Raw genomic sequence first — 20,820 nt, forward strand, 5'->3', positions numbered from 1 at the left:
CCCAGAGCGGGGTAAATGGGAGGCTGCCGCTACCCTAACACCACAGTCCTCCTCCCCGTCCTGGGCCATGGGAACTGGTGAGGTGCTAGAGGTGGGTTTCCTTGGGAGGCCCAGGGAGCTAAGTAGGTCCAGGGGAGCTGGGGTCAGGAGGGTCAGAGTCCCCTCTTGACTGGCTGTGGAGCCAAGCGGCAATCTGCCCTTGCACAGGAGACCTGATTCCACACTTTCAATATTGGCTGTGGGGTTCTACATTCAGACCCTTAATGGTCCTACTAACCAAAAGCAAGGAAGTTTTTGGTGTCTAACCCAAATCTCCTGCATCCCAGGCCAACCTGGGCCCTGCCCTGTCCTTGTCAGAGTGCTTGCATAGACATGAATCATCGATCGTGGGTACGCTGGATCCTCAATCGGGGGGCGCCGATATCACAGTTTCCCCACTTTCCTTCTAAGCCTCATCATTTCTCTTCACCTTTCCACATCCCCTCCTCTGATTCTATCCATCTCTGGAAAGTCAATTCCCCAAGCTCATCCTGACAGCAGGTCCTTCCAGGAGTCTACCTGACTTCATGTTCTCAGGCCCTGTTTGGGGACCGGGTGCAGGGGGATCCCCCTGGAGCAGCGTGATGAGATGGGGTCTGACGGCCGGCTGAGGTCACCGGCCGCTGAAGTATGTCAGCAGAGGGTGTGTATGCCCCAGCCGGCCACACAACCTCCCTTTCATCCTTTGTTCTGCCTGCCCCGCCCATTCCCACCGAGGATTCTCAGATCCCCAGCGTGGCATGTCCGATGAGCCAGAGTCTTTGCCCAGACACGATCCTTTCCCAGCCCTGGCCTCTGCTCACCTCCTCCTCCCTGTCTCCCTCGCAGCCATGGGGAAGCCACTTTTGGGGTGTGGGAGTGTAGGGGGTGGGGTGAGGTGGGGGCAGCGGCTTGCAGTCTCCCTCCTTCCCCTCTCCTTGCCAAGCCCCCACTGGCCACCAGGGGAATTGCAGTCGGACACAAGGAAGAACTTTTAGGGGTATCATCGAGTGGGGAACATGGGCAGGTGGCAGACCCCACTTCTCCTGGGAGCAGAGGAGTGCCAGTCAGGAGCATGTGCCTGGGCAGAGAGTGGACAGGGGGACTTCTCCTGTCTCCCTTCTGTCCTTAATGCTGTCCCCAACCCTTTGTTCCCCACAGATGTCTGGCTGCTCCAGTCTGGCAGCCAATCCCCAGATTTCTCCATTCACCCCGGCATAAAATTGGGTTTCCAGCCTGGAAATGGCTGCTCATATTGGACCCTCCCAGCTGCCTGGTGACCCCGTGTCCTGCCTCCTAGCCCCTTCCCAGGCATCATGATACCTCCCCAACCTGGGCCCATCTTCCTCCTCATCTCCAAGAATTCTGTGGCTTGGATTTTCTACTCCAGACATCTCCTCACATATTCCTTCCCCTCCTTCTCCAGGCAGTCGGTCTTCACCTGGCCATGCGTCCTCCTTCCTGCCTTGCCCTGTCTCCCTAGTCCTGGTGTCCCCTGATTTTTCACCCAGAGTCTGCCAGCGTCTCTCCTGGTGTGTGCGTTGGGTCTTACATAAGTAAGCCAGGAGTTCCCTGAGGGTGGGCCTGGATCTCCCCCCACCCCTATTAGAAACACCCCAGAGATAGGAACCTTGATATTTTCCCAGTTCCCAGAAAAGTCCATGAGAGCAGGGCTGGAAGATGTGAGGGAGGGCAATTATCAGGGAGGTGATGGGAAAAAACTGGCAGGAGCTAAAGCATAGATAAGGATGGTGTGTCCCTGAGCTCTGGCCCAGGGAGCAGGGCAGAGAAGAGGAAGGAAGAGTTATGAAAGTTTAGTGGGGAGCGGTGGGGCAGAAAGAAAGTCTTGATGGCTTCTCTGGTGAGTCTGACAGGAGGTTCCCTGGAAGAGTTTATCAAAGCAAAGGCTGAGAGAGGTGAGGTCTCCTTCCTACCCAGACATGGGGGAGGCCAGCTTTGGGGGTCAGTTGTTGAGATGGAGGGAATCTGCTTCACTGGTCCCTCTTTCTTGAGCCCTACTTGCCTGGTAGTAGTATTGAGGTGCCATGGGCTCACTGGAGCCATTCCAAGTCATAAAGTGCTAACAAAAGTCCCCAGGCATCCTCCAATCTTGGCCTGGAAGAGAACCCATTGGGTTCTAATCCTGGATCTGCCATTAATTAATTTGCTGAGTGATCTCTGGCAAGTTCCTCAACTTCTCTGGGCCTCCCTTTCCTGTCCCCACCCCTCCACCCCATGAACAGGTGCCTGAGGGAGGAAGTGGAGCTTCTCCAGCCTGGCTCTGAGGCAGGAGGATGTGTGAGATGACCTCCTCAGAGTCCCTTTTGATGCCGGTGGTCAGAGCCTTTCCCTGGTCAGCGGAGGAGGTTGACAAGGAGGACATAGTGCTGCTTCAGTCCTGATGGGGACATTAATCTCTCCACACGTCCTTCCCTGCCCCTCCTCAGGTGCCTCCTGTTCCCTGGACCCCCTCCCCTGACACTCCCATCTTCCTGCCCACCTGGGGCCCTGAACGGGAGCAGGAGAAAACCCTCAGGAGAGAGACTAGCCCAGCACTTCTGATGAGCAATAATTTGTTTTATGACAGAAAAGGAAATTGTCTTCAGTTTCACAAGAGCGAAACGAATTCGTTTGAAGTAGTTTGCCCTGCGGCAGGCAGGAGAAGGTTTCTCCTGAGCTTGCCTTCGCACTCCTTCTCTCCCCCTCTCTCCCTCTTCCCTTCTAATTACTGCAGCTTCCAAGCCGTTGGCATGAGTCAATGCCAGGCTGTCAGATGCAAACTGCCCCAGGATCTCACCTCTTGGGTGTGGATGGGGGATGGGGCCACGGGAACAAGTTGGGGTGGCTCTCAGTTCAGCTTCTGCCATGCCCCAAGCCTTACCTGGTACCACCACGGAGGCAGGAGGGGACCCGGGGCAGAGGGCGGCTCGCCAGGGCCCTGGAGGGCCAACAGCTCCGGGCTTGGGAGATCACTAGCACCTTGATGCCCAGGGAGGGGACTGTCGTGGCCTGGTGGGCTTTACCCCGTGGACCTCCCATGTTTCCTGATCAGCCTTCCTTCCTCATCTTCTCTGATTGCAGCCTAGAAGTTGAACTCCCAGGTGGCATCTGGGCAAGAGAATGGACAATGGCCACCTACTGGCATCAAGACTCAAAGATTCATTTGGGGCAGCCAGGATGGGGAGGAGAACACCTGTGGATCACCGGTGCTCCCACTAAGAAGTCCAGTAGACTGAAAAATCATGGGACCCTCCTAGACTCATTCTAAGGGCCCCCCCCTTCCTTCCTTCCACCTATCCATCCTTCCGTTAGTCCATTCAGCAAACTCATAAAGCCTTCATAGAGTGCCAGGCACCTTTCCAAGCACTGGGAGTGTGGAGCGATGACCAAAACCCCCTGCCTCCAGCAAGGAGTACGTTAGCTACGGGGGAAGGGGCTGTGCTCAGCACGTTCCTAGGACAAAGCAGGCACTTACAAACATTTGCCGAATGAGTGACTAGATGCCCAATATGAATCAGAGGTAACACTGCAAAAAGTCAGCCATTGAAGGAAAAAAGAATCCCTTGTTTAACCCCTTCCCTGCCATGCCCCATCTCCCCACTCCCTTCCTCTCCAGGGAGTCCTCCTGCCGAGGTCCTGAGTGAGGGTGGGAAGGGGCAGCTGCTGCCTGGAGAGCAGGCAGACACCAGGCTCCCGGCTGCCAACCTGACACCGCTGCTTGGCTCTGGGAGCCCTCTAAAACAACAAACTTCAAGTCTCTAATTCAGCACTTCCTGTTTGTCTTGATATTATCTCCTGTCCTTGAAGCCCACAGGCCCAATCAGGGATGGGGCAAAGGGCCAGAGCTTTGGGGACCCAGAGAGAGAGAGAGAGGCCAGGGTGCCCTCCCCTGTAGGTTTCTAGGCTGTGTTCAGGGACACTGGGCAGAGGTCAGAGGTGTCATATGCCAGGGTGCTCAGTGAGGAGCCTGAGCCCCCTGCGCCCACACTATAGGGAGTTTCTAGATTCTGGGTTCTGGTCGTCACAGGTTCTCGGATCAATGATACTCCTTCCCCTCTATGACTCTCGGTTTTCTGAACGCTGCAGAACAGGGGGAATTCAGGGTGGGAATCACCAAGCTTCACTGCCCTCTGTTTCTCATTCTCAACATGGCTGGGAAGTTCTTCTTGATGTCTAACTTCAGTACCTTTCACTAGCCTTTGGGGAATGACTCTGACTTTGGGTGCTTTAGCACCCACGTCTTATGTGTCTCAGGTTCCCGAATCAATATTGTAGGGACTTTACAGATGAAGCTTATTCTAGACTTTAAAGTCCCCCTGGGACCAGCTGTCACCCATAAAAGCAGCCCAGCCCCCCACTGTGCAAGCATGTCCACTATGATAGGCGTCAAGATGGCTGCCCTGTGGATGGTAGGATCAAGGCAAATTCCAGAGAGGCCCCTCACCCTGGCCAGAGGGGCAGCCCTCTGCCACCCCCAGAGCTCCAGGTAATAACCTAGGGGCCACGCCAGGCTCGCCAGCACCTGAGCCACCGGCAGCAGATAATGACTGGGGAGCTGGGCAGGCAGAGCCAACCCCTCAATCAGGAAGCAAATTAAAAAGGGGAGGAATCTCTCAGACAGACCACAACAATGAGACCAGCCCCCTTTCCAGGGCACTGCCTGCTTTCCCCCTTCCCTGTCAGATTTCGCCTGCCAGCTCCTGAATCCCAGCCCTCCCCTCTAATTACCCTCTCGTGGGATCCAGCTGGAGGCTGTCTGGGTGACCCTGGATGCAGGTTGGTGACAGTGCCCGGCTGGCCACGACACAGGATGCTGGGCCTCTCAGTGAGCCTCATCCACCAGCCTGATCTTGGATTCCTGACAGGGCCCTGGGCACAGTGAGGGGTGAAAGACAAAGGGTCAAGGCATGCTTTTGTGCTTTTGGTTCCACATCTTGATGCCCGTGAGGCAAACTCTGGATGGCTGCGACAATGGGATTTATAGAGAACCCACCAACCCCCAGCCTGGCAGCCCATTCTCTGCAAAGGGCGCAATTCAATTCAGCACAACACATATTTATTGCACACTCAGCACTAGTCATTGTACGAGATGCTGGGGGGATACAAAGATGAACAGAGAAAACTCCAGTCTCTCAAGGGGCTCATGAGCTGACACACACACACAACTAATCGTATCACCCATCAGGCAGTGTTAAGGCCTCTATATTTTAGGACTCTAGGAACACAGAAAAGGGTAACTTGGAGAACTGGGAAGTCTTCATAGATGAGGGGGACATATGAGTTGGGCTTCGAAGGATCAATAGGAGCTCACAGGCAGAGAAATGGGGAAGAACATTTCAGACAAAGAAGACTATAGGGTGTAAAAATGTATGAACAATAGGCTGGAGTAGAAGCTCCCTGTGGCTGGAGCCTGGGGAGTGAGAGGTTGAGGTTGGAAAGGTAGGCTGAGACCAGATGGGGAAATGGAGCTTAAATTCCAGGCCAAAGGGTATAGACTTTCTCTTGCAAGGAATGGGGAGCTACTGAATGATTTTGAGCTGAGGCATGACATGATCAGGATCCTGCCACCCTGGTAAGAAGAATTTTAACTGCCCACAGAGGGACAAAGAGGATTCTGCTTTTTCTGCCTCTTCTTTTCTCCATGGCTGCTGTCTAGCCAGCCCTTTCTCCCAGCTCCCACTCATTATCCTTGCTTCTTTTGTCCCAAACCTCTAACTCTTTGTTCCAAGCAGGCTGACAGGGCAGAGCGCTTCACTCTCCCCCAGCTCTCACCCCAACCCTTCATGTCTCAGACATCTTGCTAGGTCCTTCAACCTCCATCACACAAGTGGGGGAGGGGCTGGGTGATGGGACAGCTGGTGGGGAAGCTGGGCTCACTTCCTTCATGGATCTTTGGGTGTCAAGGCTTCTGTTGTGTCTTCCCTCCCTACCCAGGTTTCTGCCTTCACCGTTACCCTCCCCGACTGAGGAGCTTCTGGAAGCTTTGATTCCAGGGAAGCACTTTTCCAATTCACTCATCTGTGGCCTATCTGCCCCTTCTCAAAGAAAGGTGCTGAGCTAAGGACTGTGTGGCATGAAAAGGACATGGTTCCTGCCCTTCAGGAGCCTACCGACCAGTAGGGAAGATAAGACAACTCCGTGGAAACAGGGCATGTGGCAATCAGTGCTAGGGAAGTTCACAAGAGCAAGCCAGTGACATGCTGGTAAGAGAAGACTTTATAGAGAAAGCATGAGGCTGGAGCTTGGAGGATGAGAAGCTTTCTTGAGGGCAGATGGGGTGACAGGGGTGGAAATAGTTGGAGCAAACTAGGAAGGCTAGACATGTTTAGTGAAGATTAAGTCCAGTGGGCTGGGCTGGAGGGTCTGTACAAAGACCATTGCAAGTGAAGACTGAGAAGGTGATGGAGGCCCAGTAGGAGGGCCTTAAATGTCATGGCTAGCATTGGGGAGCCATTGGACGTGTTTGAGATGAAGTGTGCCGAGGTGGAGGGACATTTCAAGATGATTAATCTGGTATTGGTCTGCGGGACACCTTGGGTAGGTGGGCAGAGAAGTGGGAGAAAACCCATAGGAGACCTAAAAAATAATCCAAATGAGAAGCAATTCCTGGCAGCTACTCACCCAGGTTGGCCCGCTGTCCCCCTCAGAGCGTACTACCTACCACTTAATAAATCCTCGTTGTGCTCTCTCAGGAAAAAAAAAAAAGTAATTCCTGTCACCAAGTTGGCACCTCTCTAGAATTTTCACAGATCAGTGCCCATTTCCAACTCATTCATTCACTCATTCATTCAACAAATATTTAAGCCACACTTACCAAGTACCAAAAACCATTTTAGGCTATTTCTTCATTCCTTTCTTCTCTCTCATTCTCTCTCTCACTTTCGGATTTGAAGACTAAGGTAAACTCTCACCTGCACACATCTGGGAGCCTTAGCCCAGCCTCCTCCTCCCCCCCACCCCCAAGCTAATCCAGTAACTTCTGCCTTTGGAGCAGGTATATGGAAAAAAATTAGAGAACTACACACAGTAAGGACTTGGGGGATGGCATGAGGTAGGAAAATCTGAGGGCAGGAGGGTAAGCAGCTTGGGCAGCAGAAAGCTCTTGATGGGAGGGGAAAAGCAAAGTTGACGGCTGAGTGTAGGGAGGGACCGGGATCTCTGTGGGAGGGAGGCTGGGGGAGGAGGAGAGAGGTGGAGAGAAGAGTGGGAGACAGGCCTCTGGGTGAGAATGGGGGCCAGGAGGGAGGGAAGGACAAATTAGAGAGCTGGAGAAGGAAGTAGAGTCTTAGCAGCTAGAGGTGGGTCAGGGAGGAGGTGGGGCTGGGAGGCGAGGGCAGAGGAAATGGGCCCAGGCACTGGAGACAAAAGTCTGGGAGTCTGAGCCTCTGAGGAGCCACCTGGAAGGTTCAGGCAGCGGTAACATCAAACTTGGGATTGGAGGGTTGGCTCGGAGTGAGCTGGAGCTGGGTGGGGGTGGCTGCAGGGGGAGCTGAGAGCAAGAGAGAGGGGCTTGAATCTACCATGAACCCTGCTGGGTCTTCAGCTTCATGCAACACCCCCTCTTTCCTCTGAATGCCTGGGCTCCAGAGTCCCACCCACGACATGTAGGTTGAGGCCCCATTGGCCCCCCCCCCCCACTTGCCTACCTCATGACTGGCGGTGGGAAAGCACTTTGTTCCAAGGTGCGAATAGAGAGGAGGTAAGGGGGTCTCCTGCCAGACAGGGTCCAGGTGAACCAGGGTCCAGGTAAAGCCCCTCCCCACAAACCAGGCAGGGTCTCCACGCACTCTTTACTGATCAGAGAGCTGGGGAGGGGTGTGGGCCAGCAGGTCCAGGCCAAGGGCTTCATCCTTTTCCTCCGCCCAACCTCCCACCCCACAAGAGTCTCCCATTTTGGACTGGACCAGCTACCTAAGCATATGGAACTGATTGAAAGAATTTGTATGCTCACCTTATAATTTATGCAAATCAACTCTGTAATTAACTATAATTTGGTATTTGAGACATTTATCCATGAGGAAATGCCCTAGTGATAATGCTCTGGTATTAACATTATTTACTCCACCTGTGTGGTCTCCTCGCCTTGTTTCCCCCCTCACTCTGATTTTCTGGGCTGGAAGGTGGGGAGGGCCAGAGAAGCCCCTCCCTGGAGCCTGCCTCCTTCCTGACGCCTGGGCTCCCCCAGGGAGCCCTGTCCTCTTAATTTTCCCTGGGATTAAAGGAAAGGGTGCAGCTCTGCCTCCTAAGCCCCCGACCACTCTACTCTCTCCTGCCTGATGAGTAGCTTCCTGCTGAGCTTTTTCTCACTCTTAAGGGCCTCAATGTTCTTATCTCTGAAATGGGTAGAGGAAGGACCTGTTGGGGCCTTTACAGGATAATTACTGAAAAGCTAATGAGAGGACTAGGAATCTTCAGTCTAGAGATTTCTAGGGGTGTAGGGGGAGGAACAGGAGAAGAGTTCAGGGCGAAGATGCCCTGACTGAATGGGATGTGGTCACGAGAAAAGTCTCCAGGCCACTCTCCTATGTGGGTCATAATTCCTAGTTTCAGAGTGCTTTGGGAAACCAGTCTTATCCTGTTTCATCTGCTTTCCCCTTCCTGGTCTTCTGTCCCTCTCTGCTCCAGGACATGCTCCTATTAGCCAGCATGCCTAAACTCACAACCACCCTAAAACTCAGTTCATGTAACTAGTTGGGAACGATGGGGGCCCACCTAAATTCACCCCCAGGCCTTTTCTCCCTTTCCAGGCCACGTTCCCAGCCTCTTCACTCTCTTGGAGTTCTGGGATTCCTGAATTGTCCATAAAAGTTCTTGGCTGGGCTCTGCCTCTGGTTCTAGGTGAATTCTTGTCCATTCCAAGCTGCCCCATGCTATCCTAAGTCAGGGAGAGGGTCTTCCCTCCCTATTTGACAATGAGAGATCCCAGATCCAAAATGTGAATTATATTGGACCCTCCTGGTGGTTCCAAGTTGAGAAGTAACTGAAAAGGAGACAAAGGAAAGGGAGGAGGAACAGGGCTCCAGCAGAGAAAGAGAGACCCACTTCAGCTGCCAGAGTAGCCAGGAACACTGCTGGGGAGCTCTGCAGGGAGGGACCATGTGAAGGGGAGTGTGTGTGTTTGTGTGTGTGTGTGTGTGAGGTCTTAAAAGTGGTACTTCTTTCTCTCCCACCATGTCCATGGAGGAAACAAAAGGAGGGGGTTGGAATTTGGAGAGTTCCAGCCATCCCAGCTCTCTCCCCTGGTGATGCTCTCATTTCCTCCATCCTGAAAGAACCACTTTTGTCCCTCTCCCACCAACTGCCCAACCTCTGGGGAGGGAAGGATGTCCTGCTCCCCCCAACACCATCCCCACCCCCACCCCCACCCTCAGCTGCCTCTTCCAGCTGAAATCCTCCTTTCCTGGCAGACCTCAGAGACTCAGATCTCAGCCCCACCATTCCCCCAGGAGAGCCGGGGGCCACTGTTTCCTGGATTATCCTAAAAGCTTCCGAGGCCGTGAGGACTTGGCAGCATCCCTGCCCGAGTCTCTCACCTCCCACTCTGGCTCTGACTGTTGCCTACTGTTGCCTCCTTTATAAAGCCTGGCTCTTCCATCACCCCCACTTGCCCCTCACTGCCGCTGCCAACTCTGGGCTCCATGGACTGGTAAGAGGGGCTGTTCCCTGTCCAGTTCAGGGGACAAGAGGATCAGGTCTTCACTCTAAAGTGGGGGTCATTGAGAAGGGGTTAAAAGGCTTGATTCTCTCTGTACTGGGGAGGGGGACCTAAGAGGGAGATAGTGGATGCATGGAGAATGAAAGAGGGTTCCTTGAGGTCTCTGGACAGGGCTGAGATATGAGGGAGAAGTACAGTGGTGATTCACCAGTTTCACTGGTTAATAGATGACTGGGGACTTCATTCTGATGAAAAAGATGGGCTAATATAACAGACATACAGGGCACACACTCACCACATGGAAGTTCATGCATGAGAGCATATCTGCAGAAGTCATAAGAGAGAAACCACTGTGCATGGCCTGTGGGGAACACACTTTATGATGGAGGAGAGAGGACAGACACCCCACATTCAAGCCCCAAAGGTACACACTGGTGTGTAGGTACACACTGTTGTGGTGGTTACACACAGGCATGGTGGGTACACATACATCTGTAGATACACACGCACACAGACACACACACACATAAATGCACTAGCCTCAGCTGGGCTCATCTTTCAGACTGAGAGTGGTTGTGATGCTAGGGACATTTGGGTTTATAATAGAATTAGTGCTCAGAGTAGTGCTTGGCCCTGGGTAGACCCTCAATAAGTGTTAGTTCAGTGAATAAAGGATGAATGAAAGAAAACCATTTGGCTCCAGCTCTGGACCTTGTACAGTTTCCCAGGAGCCTTGAAGAGTGTGGGGGAGAGGAGGGGATATGAGGAAGGTGTTAGTGTCCGTGATCACCAGCTCACAGTTGGCTGAGTGCAGCCTGGAAGCGGGGGATGGGAGAAGAGAAGAGTGAGCAACTAGGAGACCAGGAATCAGGAGACTGGGGTTCTGGTCCCTGCTCTGCTTCTAACTTGTGTGACTTTGAACTACTTGCCTCCTTGTTCTGGGGTTTAATTTCCCCTACTAGCAAAATGAGGGTTTGCACTGGACAATTTTTATGGGCAGAACAGCTTATAGTGTTCTGCACTATAAGAATGCAGATATCTATATTCTTATAGTGCAATCTCCATGGAGGGACAGTTGAAGTTTGGAAGAGACCACAGCAATCCAATCCAAGATGGGACCAGTTTGTCCTATCTTAGTAACAGGATCTTGATGGTTTTGATCTGGGGAATAGTTTAAAACTGTCGTCCTCTCCACCTTCAGGATCTAGGGGAGCCGGGCTGCCAGGGCCATCACTGCTGCCATAGTGAGGCTGGATGGAACAACAGGCAGAACGTGTGCTTTAGAGCCTGACAGATCTGGACTCAGTTTCCTTCTGTCTCTTAACAGCTCTGTAATCTTGTGCAGGTCCTTTAACTTCTTTAATCCTAGGCTTCCTCACCTGTACAATGGGGGGATAATAACAACTACTTTGCTGCATACCCATGAAAATTAGAGATATTTGTGTGAAGCACCTGGAACGTAGTAGGTGCCCAATAAATAAATGCTGGTTATTATGAGCATGGAGACCAACAAGGCTGCTCCAGGTACAAAGTGGATTGCTGACTAAAATGAGGCATGAGAAGCAGAGGGGCGGCAAGAATGGGAGACAGTCACTTGTGGCAAAATCTGTCTGTTTACCCCTTTAGTGGAATGAGGGAAAGGAGTAGAAATGGCCCAAGTCCTGGGCAGATCTCAGTGGGTGGCATGGTTCAACTTTGAGGTGAGACAAGAACATGGCAGTGGGCAGTGGTGATCTTGGCAGTCACATCAACAGATCATGAGCACCATTAAGTAAGGAAACATCTAGAAAGTGGGAAATTGAAAGGGCTGGAATCAAAGGAACAAAAGCAGAGGGGTATCTGGAAGAAAAGAAAGTGCCCTGAGTCAGAGGCAGAAACCCAGGCAGTGCAGGAAGTCAGAACAGCTGAGTTTTCTGAGACAACTGCATTGCGGTTGAATTTCATGCTGATGAACGCCAGGCAGATGGAGGGTCTTTGCTTCTGGGAAACCCGGGTGGCTGCGGGTCAGGACCAGGTGGGGTGAAAGGGGGCCTGGGGTGAAAGTGGGGTGGGATGTCTACTGTCCAGGGGCTGGATCCCTTTCCCTCTTCTTTCCAGGAAAAGATGGAAGGAGCTAGGAAGACAAGACAATCTGGTGCCTATAAATAAATGGGAGAGGGGGCTCAGGTTTCCCATTGAGAGTCAGATCCTTGCTCAGGTGTTAGCACCTTAAGAGCAGCAGCTTTGGGGAACAGCCAGAGGCCAGCGGGCTGCAGGAAGGAGGAGGAGGAAGAGAATGCCTAGGGGTCGAATCAGACTTAACCCAGGAATTCGAGTAGCAGGCTCTGCAATGTGAGCCCGTAACTCTGTTCCAGACATGGCTGTGAACTGAGGTGCAAACCCAACTAAGTCAAGATTTGCAGGCTGAGTGCACGGAGATAAAACCATATGGACAGAGAGGGCTGTCGATTTAGCCGTGGTCACAAAGACCCAGAGCGCTTCTTGAGAATCTACATCTCAGGGGCCCAAGAGTCGGGAATGAAATCTGACTGATCTGAAAGTACAATCCCTGACATCTGGGAGGCACCTCGCGTCTTCCCAAGTGCCTGTTCTCTGCCCCGCAGGGCGGCTGCTCTAACCACATTTCACCCACGAGGAAACTGAGGCTCAGAGCAACCTCATCTGCCAGATCAGCTTAGCAAATGCAGGGCTGGAGCTAGAATTTTGGTCTGTCAACTTCTAGCCAAAGATCTTTGTGAATATACCTTTATCCAACAAACATTTGCTGGGAACCGACTTATTTAATAATTATAACGCTACCAACGATATCTTCCCTTTACTATGAGCTTACCAGGGGCCCCACAGGCTAAGTGTTTTAAGAACATCAATTCCTTTAAGCCCCAGGAAACCCTCCCAACTTGTACTCAGGTTGTCCAGATGAGGAAACTGAGTCTTACAAAAGAGGGATTTGCACAGATGAATCAGACCCTGATTCTGGATATGAGAATGTGTATGTTTGGTGGGGGGAACCACACACAAAAAGATCGATTTTCAAGTGGCTTGTGGATCAGTTTAGCTGTTTAATAGTCGCACTTCGTATTCAGGACAGGTAAACCAACGGTGGTGGAATCGGGGCTGTACCTGCGAAAATGAATCAGCCTAAATTCTGCTCGGGCTGTACGAAATAGACTGTAAAGACAAAAACGAAATTAAAAAAGCAGATGGCAGAGTCCGCAGGGAAAGCCAACCGAGGCAACGAAAAAAATTAGGAAGTTGATCAGAGTGCCCCCTGCAACAAAAGAGTCATTTCAGGAGGTCAAAGCGGCCGGTTCAGGGAGGCACCCACCAGGAAGGGAGTTTCGTACCCGGTCGCACAGGCCATTCCTGGCGGGGGAGGAGAGGGGAACACTCCTACCCACCGCGCTGGATATCTCAACCAGCTCTGATCTTGAGAGAAGTTTTTAGGTGGGCGTCGCAAACGCCCTGACATTCTGCACTGTGTTGCAGAGGGTTGCACTGTGTATGTGCATTTGTTTTTCTCAAAGGAATCCAAGACCCTTCCCCAAAGTTATGAACCTTGGGTTTAGACATTCAGATGAGAATCGGGAAGGAATGGTGGCAAGGGGTCGCGCAAATCTTTGCAGAAGTGTCCTTTCCCAGGGCTATCGCGGCTCCTGCCCCATCTTTCAGAGCCGGGTGCGCGCGGGGGCGAGGGTGGCTGGGCGCAGGCTGAGCACCTCTGGGACCGAAGGGAGCTCGGGTGTATTGGAGAGGCGGACCTGGGAGGCGCTGGGGTTGCTGCCCAAGGGTAGATGGAGAGTGAGGGCTGAGGGGCAGGTAGAGACGGGCCAGACGGATGGGAAGAGGAGAGGAGGAGGTTACTCGAAAAAAGGTGAGTGGCCGGAGAAAGAGAGCCGGGCTGCAAGAAGAGAGAGCAAAGGACCGCGGAAGGTGCTGGTGGTGGAAAGAAGCGGCGGGAGGAATGGTGAAGGAGGGCAGCGGCCAAGACCTACTTCTCACGGCCCAGGTCTGGGGGTAGACCGGACACATCCTTGGCGCTCAATCCTGTTTCCTTCTTTCCTCTCAGTTCTGGGGCAGCGCTGCCCGACTGGGGCGGGTGGGTGGAGGGCCGTGGAGGCAAACGGCGCCCTAGGGTGACTCGGTATCACCCGAAGGACCCGCCCCCTCCTGCATTCCCGCAGGGTCAGAGTCCTGGGTGCCCGCCAAACCGAGACAGCTCGAGGGCAGTTTTCCACTCGATGGGGCGGGCCCCAGAACCTGGGAAACACTCTGCCCAGGCCCCTCGCCCCAGCAGTGCAGGGGCCAGGGAGGAGCGAGGGAGGGAGCAGGGTGCCACATAGATAGCGATTCCCTCCGCCCGCCCCCTCCCCGCTGGCCCGGCCCGGCTCGGCCTCTGGTCCGGCAGAGCCCGCAAGGGTTAAAGGCGGCCACAGGTGAGGTGGGCGGGGCCGCGAATTCGGGAAAAAGGAGCGCGGGGCCGAGGATGAAGGCAGAGAGCGCGGTGAGTCACGGGCGGAGCTGTCCTCGCTCGCTCGCTCGCCGGCTCCCGCCCGCCCTCCGCCCTCCCGCCGCCTCTCTCCGCCCCTCCTCCGCCGCCAGCCGCCGGGTCTTGTTGCGGCCCCCTCTCGCCCTCGGCTCCTGCCCCTCGCCGCTGGACAGCGCGCCGGTGCGCGAGGCCCAGGAGCGCCCGTCGGGAGGGCGCCAGCCTGCCGTGCCAGGCGCCCGAGCGCAGCCTCGAGGTAGGAGCCCGGGTCAGGGCGGCGAGGGGTGCGCGCATCGGGGATCGTCTCTGAAAGACGCGCCCGGAACGCGCCACAGCCTCCTCTAGCCTCGGGGGAGGTGGTCTTAAAGAATCCGAGGGGCTTAAAGCCCCGGCGGAGTGAAAACGGGGCGGACGGGCGAGGCTGGAGACTGGGGAAACTGGAGCGACTGGGACAACTGGAGGATTGGAACCTTGAGGACCGGGAGTACGGAAGTCCTGACCACCTGAGCACCGGTGATGGGAGAGGCAGCCGGCGGAAGGGGGAAGGAAGGTGTCTCTACCAGCCTTCCCGCCTTGGGGAGCGACAAGCAGGGGTACGCGCCCGGCTGTCTCCCTTCCCGAGATCTCGGTAGCAGGCTAGTGCATCCCAGGATTGGGCTCCCTGGCCATGCGGCGGGAGAGGCCACTCTGGAGCCTGGATCATTAGCCTCCCCCCCCGCCCCCAACCCCTGGGGCCGTTCCCAGGCGCCAAAAGCTATTAGGGTCCCAGGCCTCACTGCTCCCGCCCAGCCCCTGCTGGGCTGCCCCGCCTGGGCCTGAGGCTCCATTCCTGCCGCTTCACCCTGTTCCTTTCTTGTGGTGAGGCAGCAGGAGCCTGAGTAGGCGCCCCAATCCCCCTCTCCCTCCCTCTCCCAGACCACCAGGGCGACCTCCCTGGTCCCAGAAGCAGAAGGGGGGTAGGGTCATCAGAATCCTGATTTAGGAAGGAAAAGTCCTTGCCCTAAACCACTGCGTCTCCTCCCCCATCATCAGAGAAGGCTCAGGCACCCAAACTCACATACTCCAGGCATCAGGCAGGGCTCACAGACCTTAGGGAGAGGTGGTGAGATGAGGGGGAATTTCAAGCGACAGGTATGTGGTCCAGAGAGGGGTGGGGGGTTCTTTAGGTTCCCAGTGGTTTAGGGAAAGAGAAACAGACCAGGAATATACTGTATATACCTCTGGTTCACAGAGGTATATACAGTACATATTTACTGACTGAATGAATAAATTTTTTTTCAAGTGACTTCTCCAAATATGGTCTCAGTTTTCTCTTCTCTAAAATAAGAGAACTGGCCTGGAGCAGTAGTTCTCAACACTTGGCTGCATGTTAGAATCATCTGGAGAGCTCCTAAAAATGATCCAGGCCTAGAATGCACCCCCTATGTAATCTCTTTGGGTAATTCTTCCTCTTAATTTCTGTGTGATTCTGGCTTTTCCTGTTGCTTCCCCCACTCTGTCCCTGAATCCCTTAAGGGGGTGGCAATTTTATCTTCCTGAGCGTGCTGGTAAGCTCTTCTCTGGCTGACCCCTCCGAGCTTCACATCTGGTCTCCTCTAGATTGGAGGAGGGCAGGGGTAGCAGCCAGAAAGCTGGCTGGGCACTGGTGTAGGTCAGGACAGGGAGGGGGGCTTAATTTCTCTGGTGGGGAGAAGTCTTCTGGAAACTGGCACTGCAGTTGCACCCCAGGGAGGTGAAGTCCTTGCCAGAGGGAACGGGGCATGGGAGTGGGTTTGGTGGGGCTGAGGCAACCCAGCCAGGCAGGGAGCTGGGGTGAGTGGTGTAGAGCAGTGAAATGCTCTTCTTCACTGAGCATGCCTCAGGGATGGAAGGAGAGCTCTTTTTCCAAAACCTCAGAACCTGCTTTGGGCTTCGGGAAGTCAGGTCACTTTAAGCTTTGGGTTAGACCACCTCCCTCTCCCCAGCTGTGTCATGAGTTAAACTGGGGAAGCTGAGATGGGCCTAGATTCTCCATTTGGGCTGGCAGCAGATCTGCGGGTGGGCGGGCATGGGGGCAGGGGTTATGCGGCAATGCCACTGCCCCTCCCACTGGGCTGGGCAGCTACAGTGGTTCCAGCACTGTACTCTAGTTGTATCCGACTGACCTACTTGCCTGGGACCAGCCCAAGTTCCAGGATGAGCTGGGTCCTATAGGAGGGATCACCTAGGGGAAGGTAGACTTCCATCGTCCTCTGCACCTCACACCCTCAAACCCTTCCTAGCACTCCCAAGTTCTCTTAACTGATCTTTAGTCCCCACCCAGACATGCCTTCCTCTTTTTCACCTGGATATGAGAAAGAAGCATTTGACAGGGAAGGGAACTGGGCTAGGACGGAAAATGAGATGGTTACTTTCCTTACTTTACCTCATCTTTGCTTCCTTTAGGTCCCACCTGAGGTGCCCTTGACCATCCCTGTCCCCCACCCCACCCCGGATCCCGGCAATGCTAACCGCCGTCTGTGGCTCTCTGGGCAGCCAGCACTCGGACGCGCCTCCCGCCTCCCCGCCGCGCCTCGACGTGCAGCCTCTCCAAACATACCAGGGCCACACGAGCCCCGAGGCCGGGGACTACCCCTCCTCTCTGCAACCTGGAGAGCTGCAGAGCGTCCCGCTGGGCCCAGAGGTGGACTTCTCACAGGGCTATGACCTGCCGGGGGCCTCCTCTCGGGTAACCTGCGAGGACCTGGAAAGCGACAGTCCCTTGGCCCCGGGACCCTTTTCCAAGCTCCTGCAGCCGGACGTGTCACACCATTACGAATCGTGGTTCCGGCCGACACACCCAGGCACCGAGGATGGCTCGTGGTGGGACCTTCATCCGGGTACCAGCTGGATGGACCTCCCCCACACTCAGGGCGCGCTGACCTCACCTGGCCACCCCGGGGCGCTTCAGGCTGGCTTGGGGGGCTACGTCGGAGACCACCAGCTTTGTGCCCAGCCGCCCCACCCACACCCGCACCCGCACCACCTCCTCCCAGCCGCCGGAGGGCAGCACCTCCTCGGGCCTCCCGACGGGGCGAAGGCCTTGGAAGCAGCCGCCCCGGAATCCCAGGGGCTGGATACCAGTCTGGATGGGGCGGCCCGGCCCAAAGGCTCCCGGCGGTCAGTGCCCCGCAGCTCAGGCCAGACCGTGTGCCGCTGCCCCAACTGCCTGGAGGCGGAGCGACTGGGGGCTCCGTGCGGGCCCGATGGGGGCAAGAAGAAGCATTTGCACAATTGCCACATCCCGGGCTGTGGGAAAGCCTACGCCAAGACATCGCACCTGAAGGCACACCTGCGCTGGCACAGCGGCGACCGCCCCTTCGTGTGCAACTGGCTCTTCTGCGGCAAGCGCTTCACGCGCTCCGACGAGCTGCAGCGCCACCTCCAAACCCACACCGGCACCAAGAAGTTCCCCTGCGCAGTCTGCAGCCGAGTCTTCATGCGCAGCGACCACCTGGCCAAACACATGAAAACCCACGAGGGCGCCAAAGAGGAGGCTGCCGGGGCGGCGGCGGGAGAGGGCAAGGCCGGCGGAGCGGAGCCCCCCGGGGGCAAAGGCAAGCGCGAGGCCGAGGGCAGCGCGGCTCCCTGCAACTGAGCTCCTCGTCCCGCCTCCCCGTCCCGCCTCCCCGTTGGTCTCCCCTGGGGCCATCAGAAGAGAGCCCTCTGGCCTGATGCCCTTGTTGGGGGGGGGGGTGGCTTGAGTAAGAGAAGGTGGTTATTTATGGAGAGGGAGGGAAAGTGGTGCGGGGGTCAGGGAGCCGGGTCGCTAGGGGTCTCTTAGTCTCTGGGGCTGGACAGGACGGACGCGTTTGACTGGGCGGGGAGGAGCTGCGCATGCCCATCAGTTCTCCCCTTCCTCGCTCTTTCACTTCACGCCCCTGGGCTGGGGGGTTGGGGTGGACTACCCCTACAGCGGCTGGAGGGCCGAGCGGATAGGTTGGAGGATACGGCGCGTCCCCGGAGCAGAGAGGAGTGGGGCCGCCCCGGGCGCTGGGGGTAGCTGTCCGGACACGTCGTTAGCGCCTGGGAACCCGGACATAAAAGGGCCTCTGGAGCCGCGCTGCGGCCCGGGTCCCTTTCATCCCCCTTAGAGTGCTTTACCCCGGGGTTTCCGGAGGGAGCGCTGAGATGGGGTAGCAGAGGCTGGGGGTCCCCCTAAGGGAGGAGTTTCTATCTGGCCTGGGAGGGTTGTCACCGCAGAAATAATGTCTCTGATGTGCCTCCTTATTAAGCCTTCCAGACCCAGTGTGATGGAGCCACGAGGGAAGAAGGGAAGAGGGCCAGAATGGGCGACAGCTTCCAGCCAGAACTGTGGGGTGGAGGAGGGAGCCAGATGTGGAGGTTGAGCAAGGAAGTCTTCCTCTAAAATGAGAGAAAGGGATTTGGTCAGGGAGTGGAAGTAAGCCCCTCCCTCTCTAACTCTGATTCAGTCCTTAACTCTTGGTCTTTATAAAAGTAAAGTTCAGTAGTCCACTCTCATCTGTCAGCCCAGGCAGGCCTTCAAGGCAGCCAAGAGCCCTTGCTCCAGAACTGATGTAGTTCCTCACCCTTGGTGCCTGGCCTTTGCCCTCCCCTGAGGGATGGAAGGAAGAGGGTTACCTCGGTTGGGTGAGGGTAGGTGGGGGTGTCCCAGCAGAGGGACCTCCAGCGGTTCCTGCTCAGAGTGGAGGACTCTGTCCCTGCCTGGCCATCTGCTTGCAGAGAAGCTAAGCCCCACTCTTTCTTTAGCTCGACCCTCCCCTTTCGTGCTGCCTACAAGCCTTGCCCCTCCTGTAGAGTGTGTTAGGAGGCTCCTCCCCATCTCATCTCTTGTGGGGCTCCCCTTCCATATGAGGAAGTTGTCCTGTCACTGGAAGGGGCCTGCCTTCTGAGGTGATGTCCAGGAAGCTGTCCCTGTTCCCTTCTTTAGATGCTAGAAATACGTCCTGATGGTGATCCTGGAGTGGGGAACGTGGGGAGGGGTGAAGCCAGAAGAGGCTGAGCCAGGCAAAAGGAAAAAAGCTGATGGGGGCAGGGTCTGACAGGCTGCAGGAGCCTGGAGCTAGTGGGCTTTCCCAGGCTCCAGGTAGCGGCCTTAAGATTCCCCCCGACCTCCCGTTTCCCTGCCTTTCTTTCTCCACCCAGAGCCCTGTGCAAGGATTAGTTGTGTATTGATTTTTTAAGTTATAAGCAAAGGGTATTTTATTTAATATTAGGACATGTGTGTTCATGTTGTGTGTACCTATGCGTGTGTGTTTCTGTGTGTGTGTGTGTGTTTCTCTACTGAGCCTGGGGTCTCCAGCCAGGGAGACCCCATCTTGTTCACCCCAGCCGAGGTCCTGGAGCCTAGGCCCACAGCATCTCTTCCTTCCTTGGGGATATCAGTCCAAGGAGTGGGTGCTATTGGGAAGTGGGGCTGGGATCTGGGTGGGAATATGTTTGTGTAGAAGAGAGCCCTTCTTAAGAGGGATGGGGTGACTCTCCCTGAAGGACGCATGGGCCTGGGGTAGGTGAAGAAGTAATGTCCTTTCCTTATGCTCCCTCTTCCCCTACCTCCTGCTAATCCGACCAGAGGTCCCTTTCCTTGCTGAGAGGGCTGGGGGCAGAAGAGAGTTGGCAGTGCCTGCAGGTTGCCTGGCCAGGTGGATGAGGGGGAGAGAGGGAGGGCGCTGTGGGTGTGAGATGCCGTTTTCCTCCAGCTGAGGAAACCAGCCACCTCTCCCTTTGCCACTAGGACAGCCTTTCCCAGTGACCATCCTCAGGGGAACTCCCAAATGTGCGTTGGGGAGAGGACAGCACGGATATTCCCCCCATGGAGGCCCCGAGCTCTAAGGTGTGCTGGTGAGGGCTTTGGATAGGTTTTCTTTTGCTCCCCTCTTTTATAGATCTAGGTTGCTTGGCTGTCTGCCCCCTTCTAGGCAGCCGCCTAGAGGAGAAATGTAGGATTTTTTTTCTTTAAGTGCTGTGAACCCATTTTTGGGGGGGGGGGAGGAGGAGGAAGAAGCAGCCTGTGTTTTTTATGCCATAATAAAGTCATCAACCACACCACTGCTTCATTTGTCTTCCAGCTCCGGTTTCCTTTTTGACTCATGGTCTCTCAGCAGCAAGGACCAGGCTGGCTGCAGGGTGGGGTGGACACTTCTCTTTGATCCTGCAGCCCTGGGCAGCCTCACCTCCCTTTGTTTGGGGGCAGAGCTGAGCTGATTGTTGAAGGGTCTGATCCTGCCCGGAGGTTGTTGATGCAGAAGGAGGGTGGCGCTCCCTCGGGGTTGATAGCTGGGCTGACTGTCCCTCCCTGGTCTTCTCCTGTGGAGATGAAGAGGTTCTAGATATTTCCTTCCTCTTCCGCATGGAAGCCCCCTCTTTTGCCTCCCCTGCCAAGAATGCCGGTTCCCTGCCTTCCCAGAGATGGCCAGCCCCTTGGCCCCCTCACCCCACCCCCGTGGGTGTGTGCCTGTCAATCAGGCCTTCTGGCTCTGAGAGAGGTGGGGGTGACTGACAGCGATTTCTTCACCCAGGATGATCCCTATCAGGGACAAGGTGATGAAAGGCAGCCGAGATATCTGATGGGCTCCCGCCCAGCTGAAAAGCATGAGGGAAAGGTTCCTAGTGCAACTCCCAGCTAGAGACCTGCCGCAGTTACACAACCACGGTGTGCACAGAA

At 55.3% G+C, this 20,820-nt stretch overlaps 1 protein-coding gene across 1 annotated transcript; it reads left to right on the forward strand.

The window, feature by feature from the left end:
• Positions 1-16,638: 16,638 nt before the first annotated feature.
• On the forward strand, positions 16,639-17,772 carry SP6 (Sp6 transcription factor). Its single transcript, XM_068531469.1, has one exon. It carries the CDS (start codon positions 16,639-16,641, stop codon positions 17,770-17,772), a length of 1,134 nt encoding a protein of 377 aa, XP_068387570.1.
• The last annotated feature ends 3,048 nt before the right edge of the window (positions 17,773-20,820 follow it).

The sequence above is a fragment of the Eschrichtius robustus genome, chromosome 20, assembly GCF_028021215.1.
Source record: "Eschrichtius robustus isolate mEscRob2 chromosome 20, mEscRob2.pri, whole genome shotgun sequence".
Lineage (NCBI taxonomy): Eukaryota > Metazoa > Chordata > Mammalia > Artiodactyla > Eschrichtiidae > Eschrichtius > Eschrichtius robustus.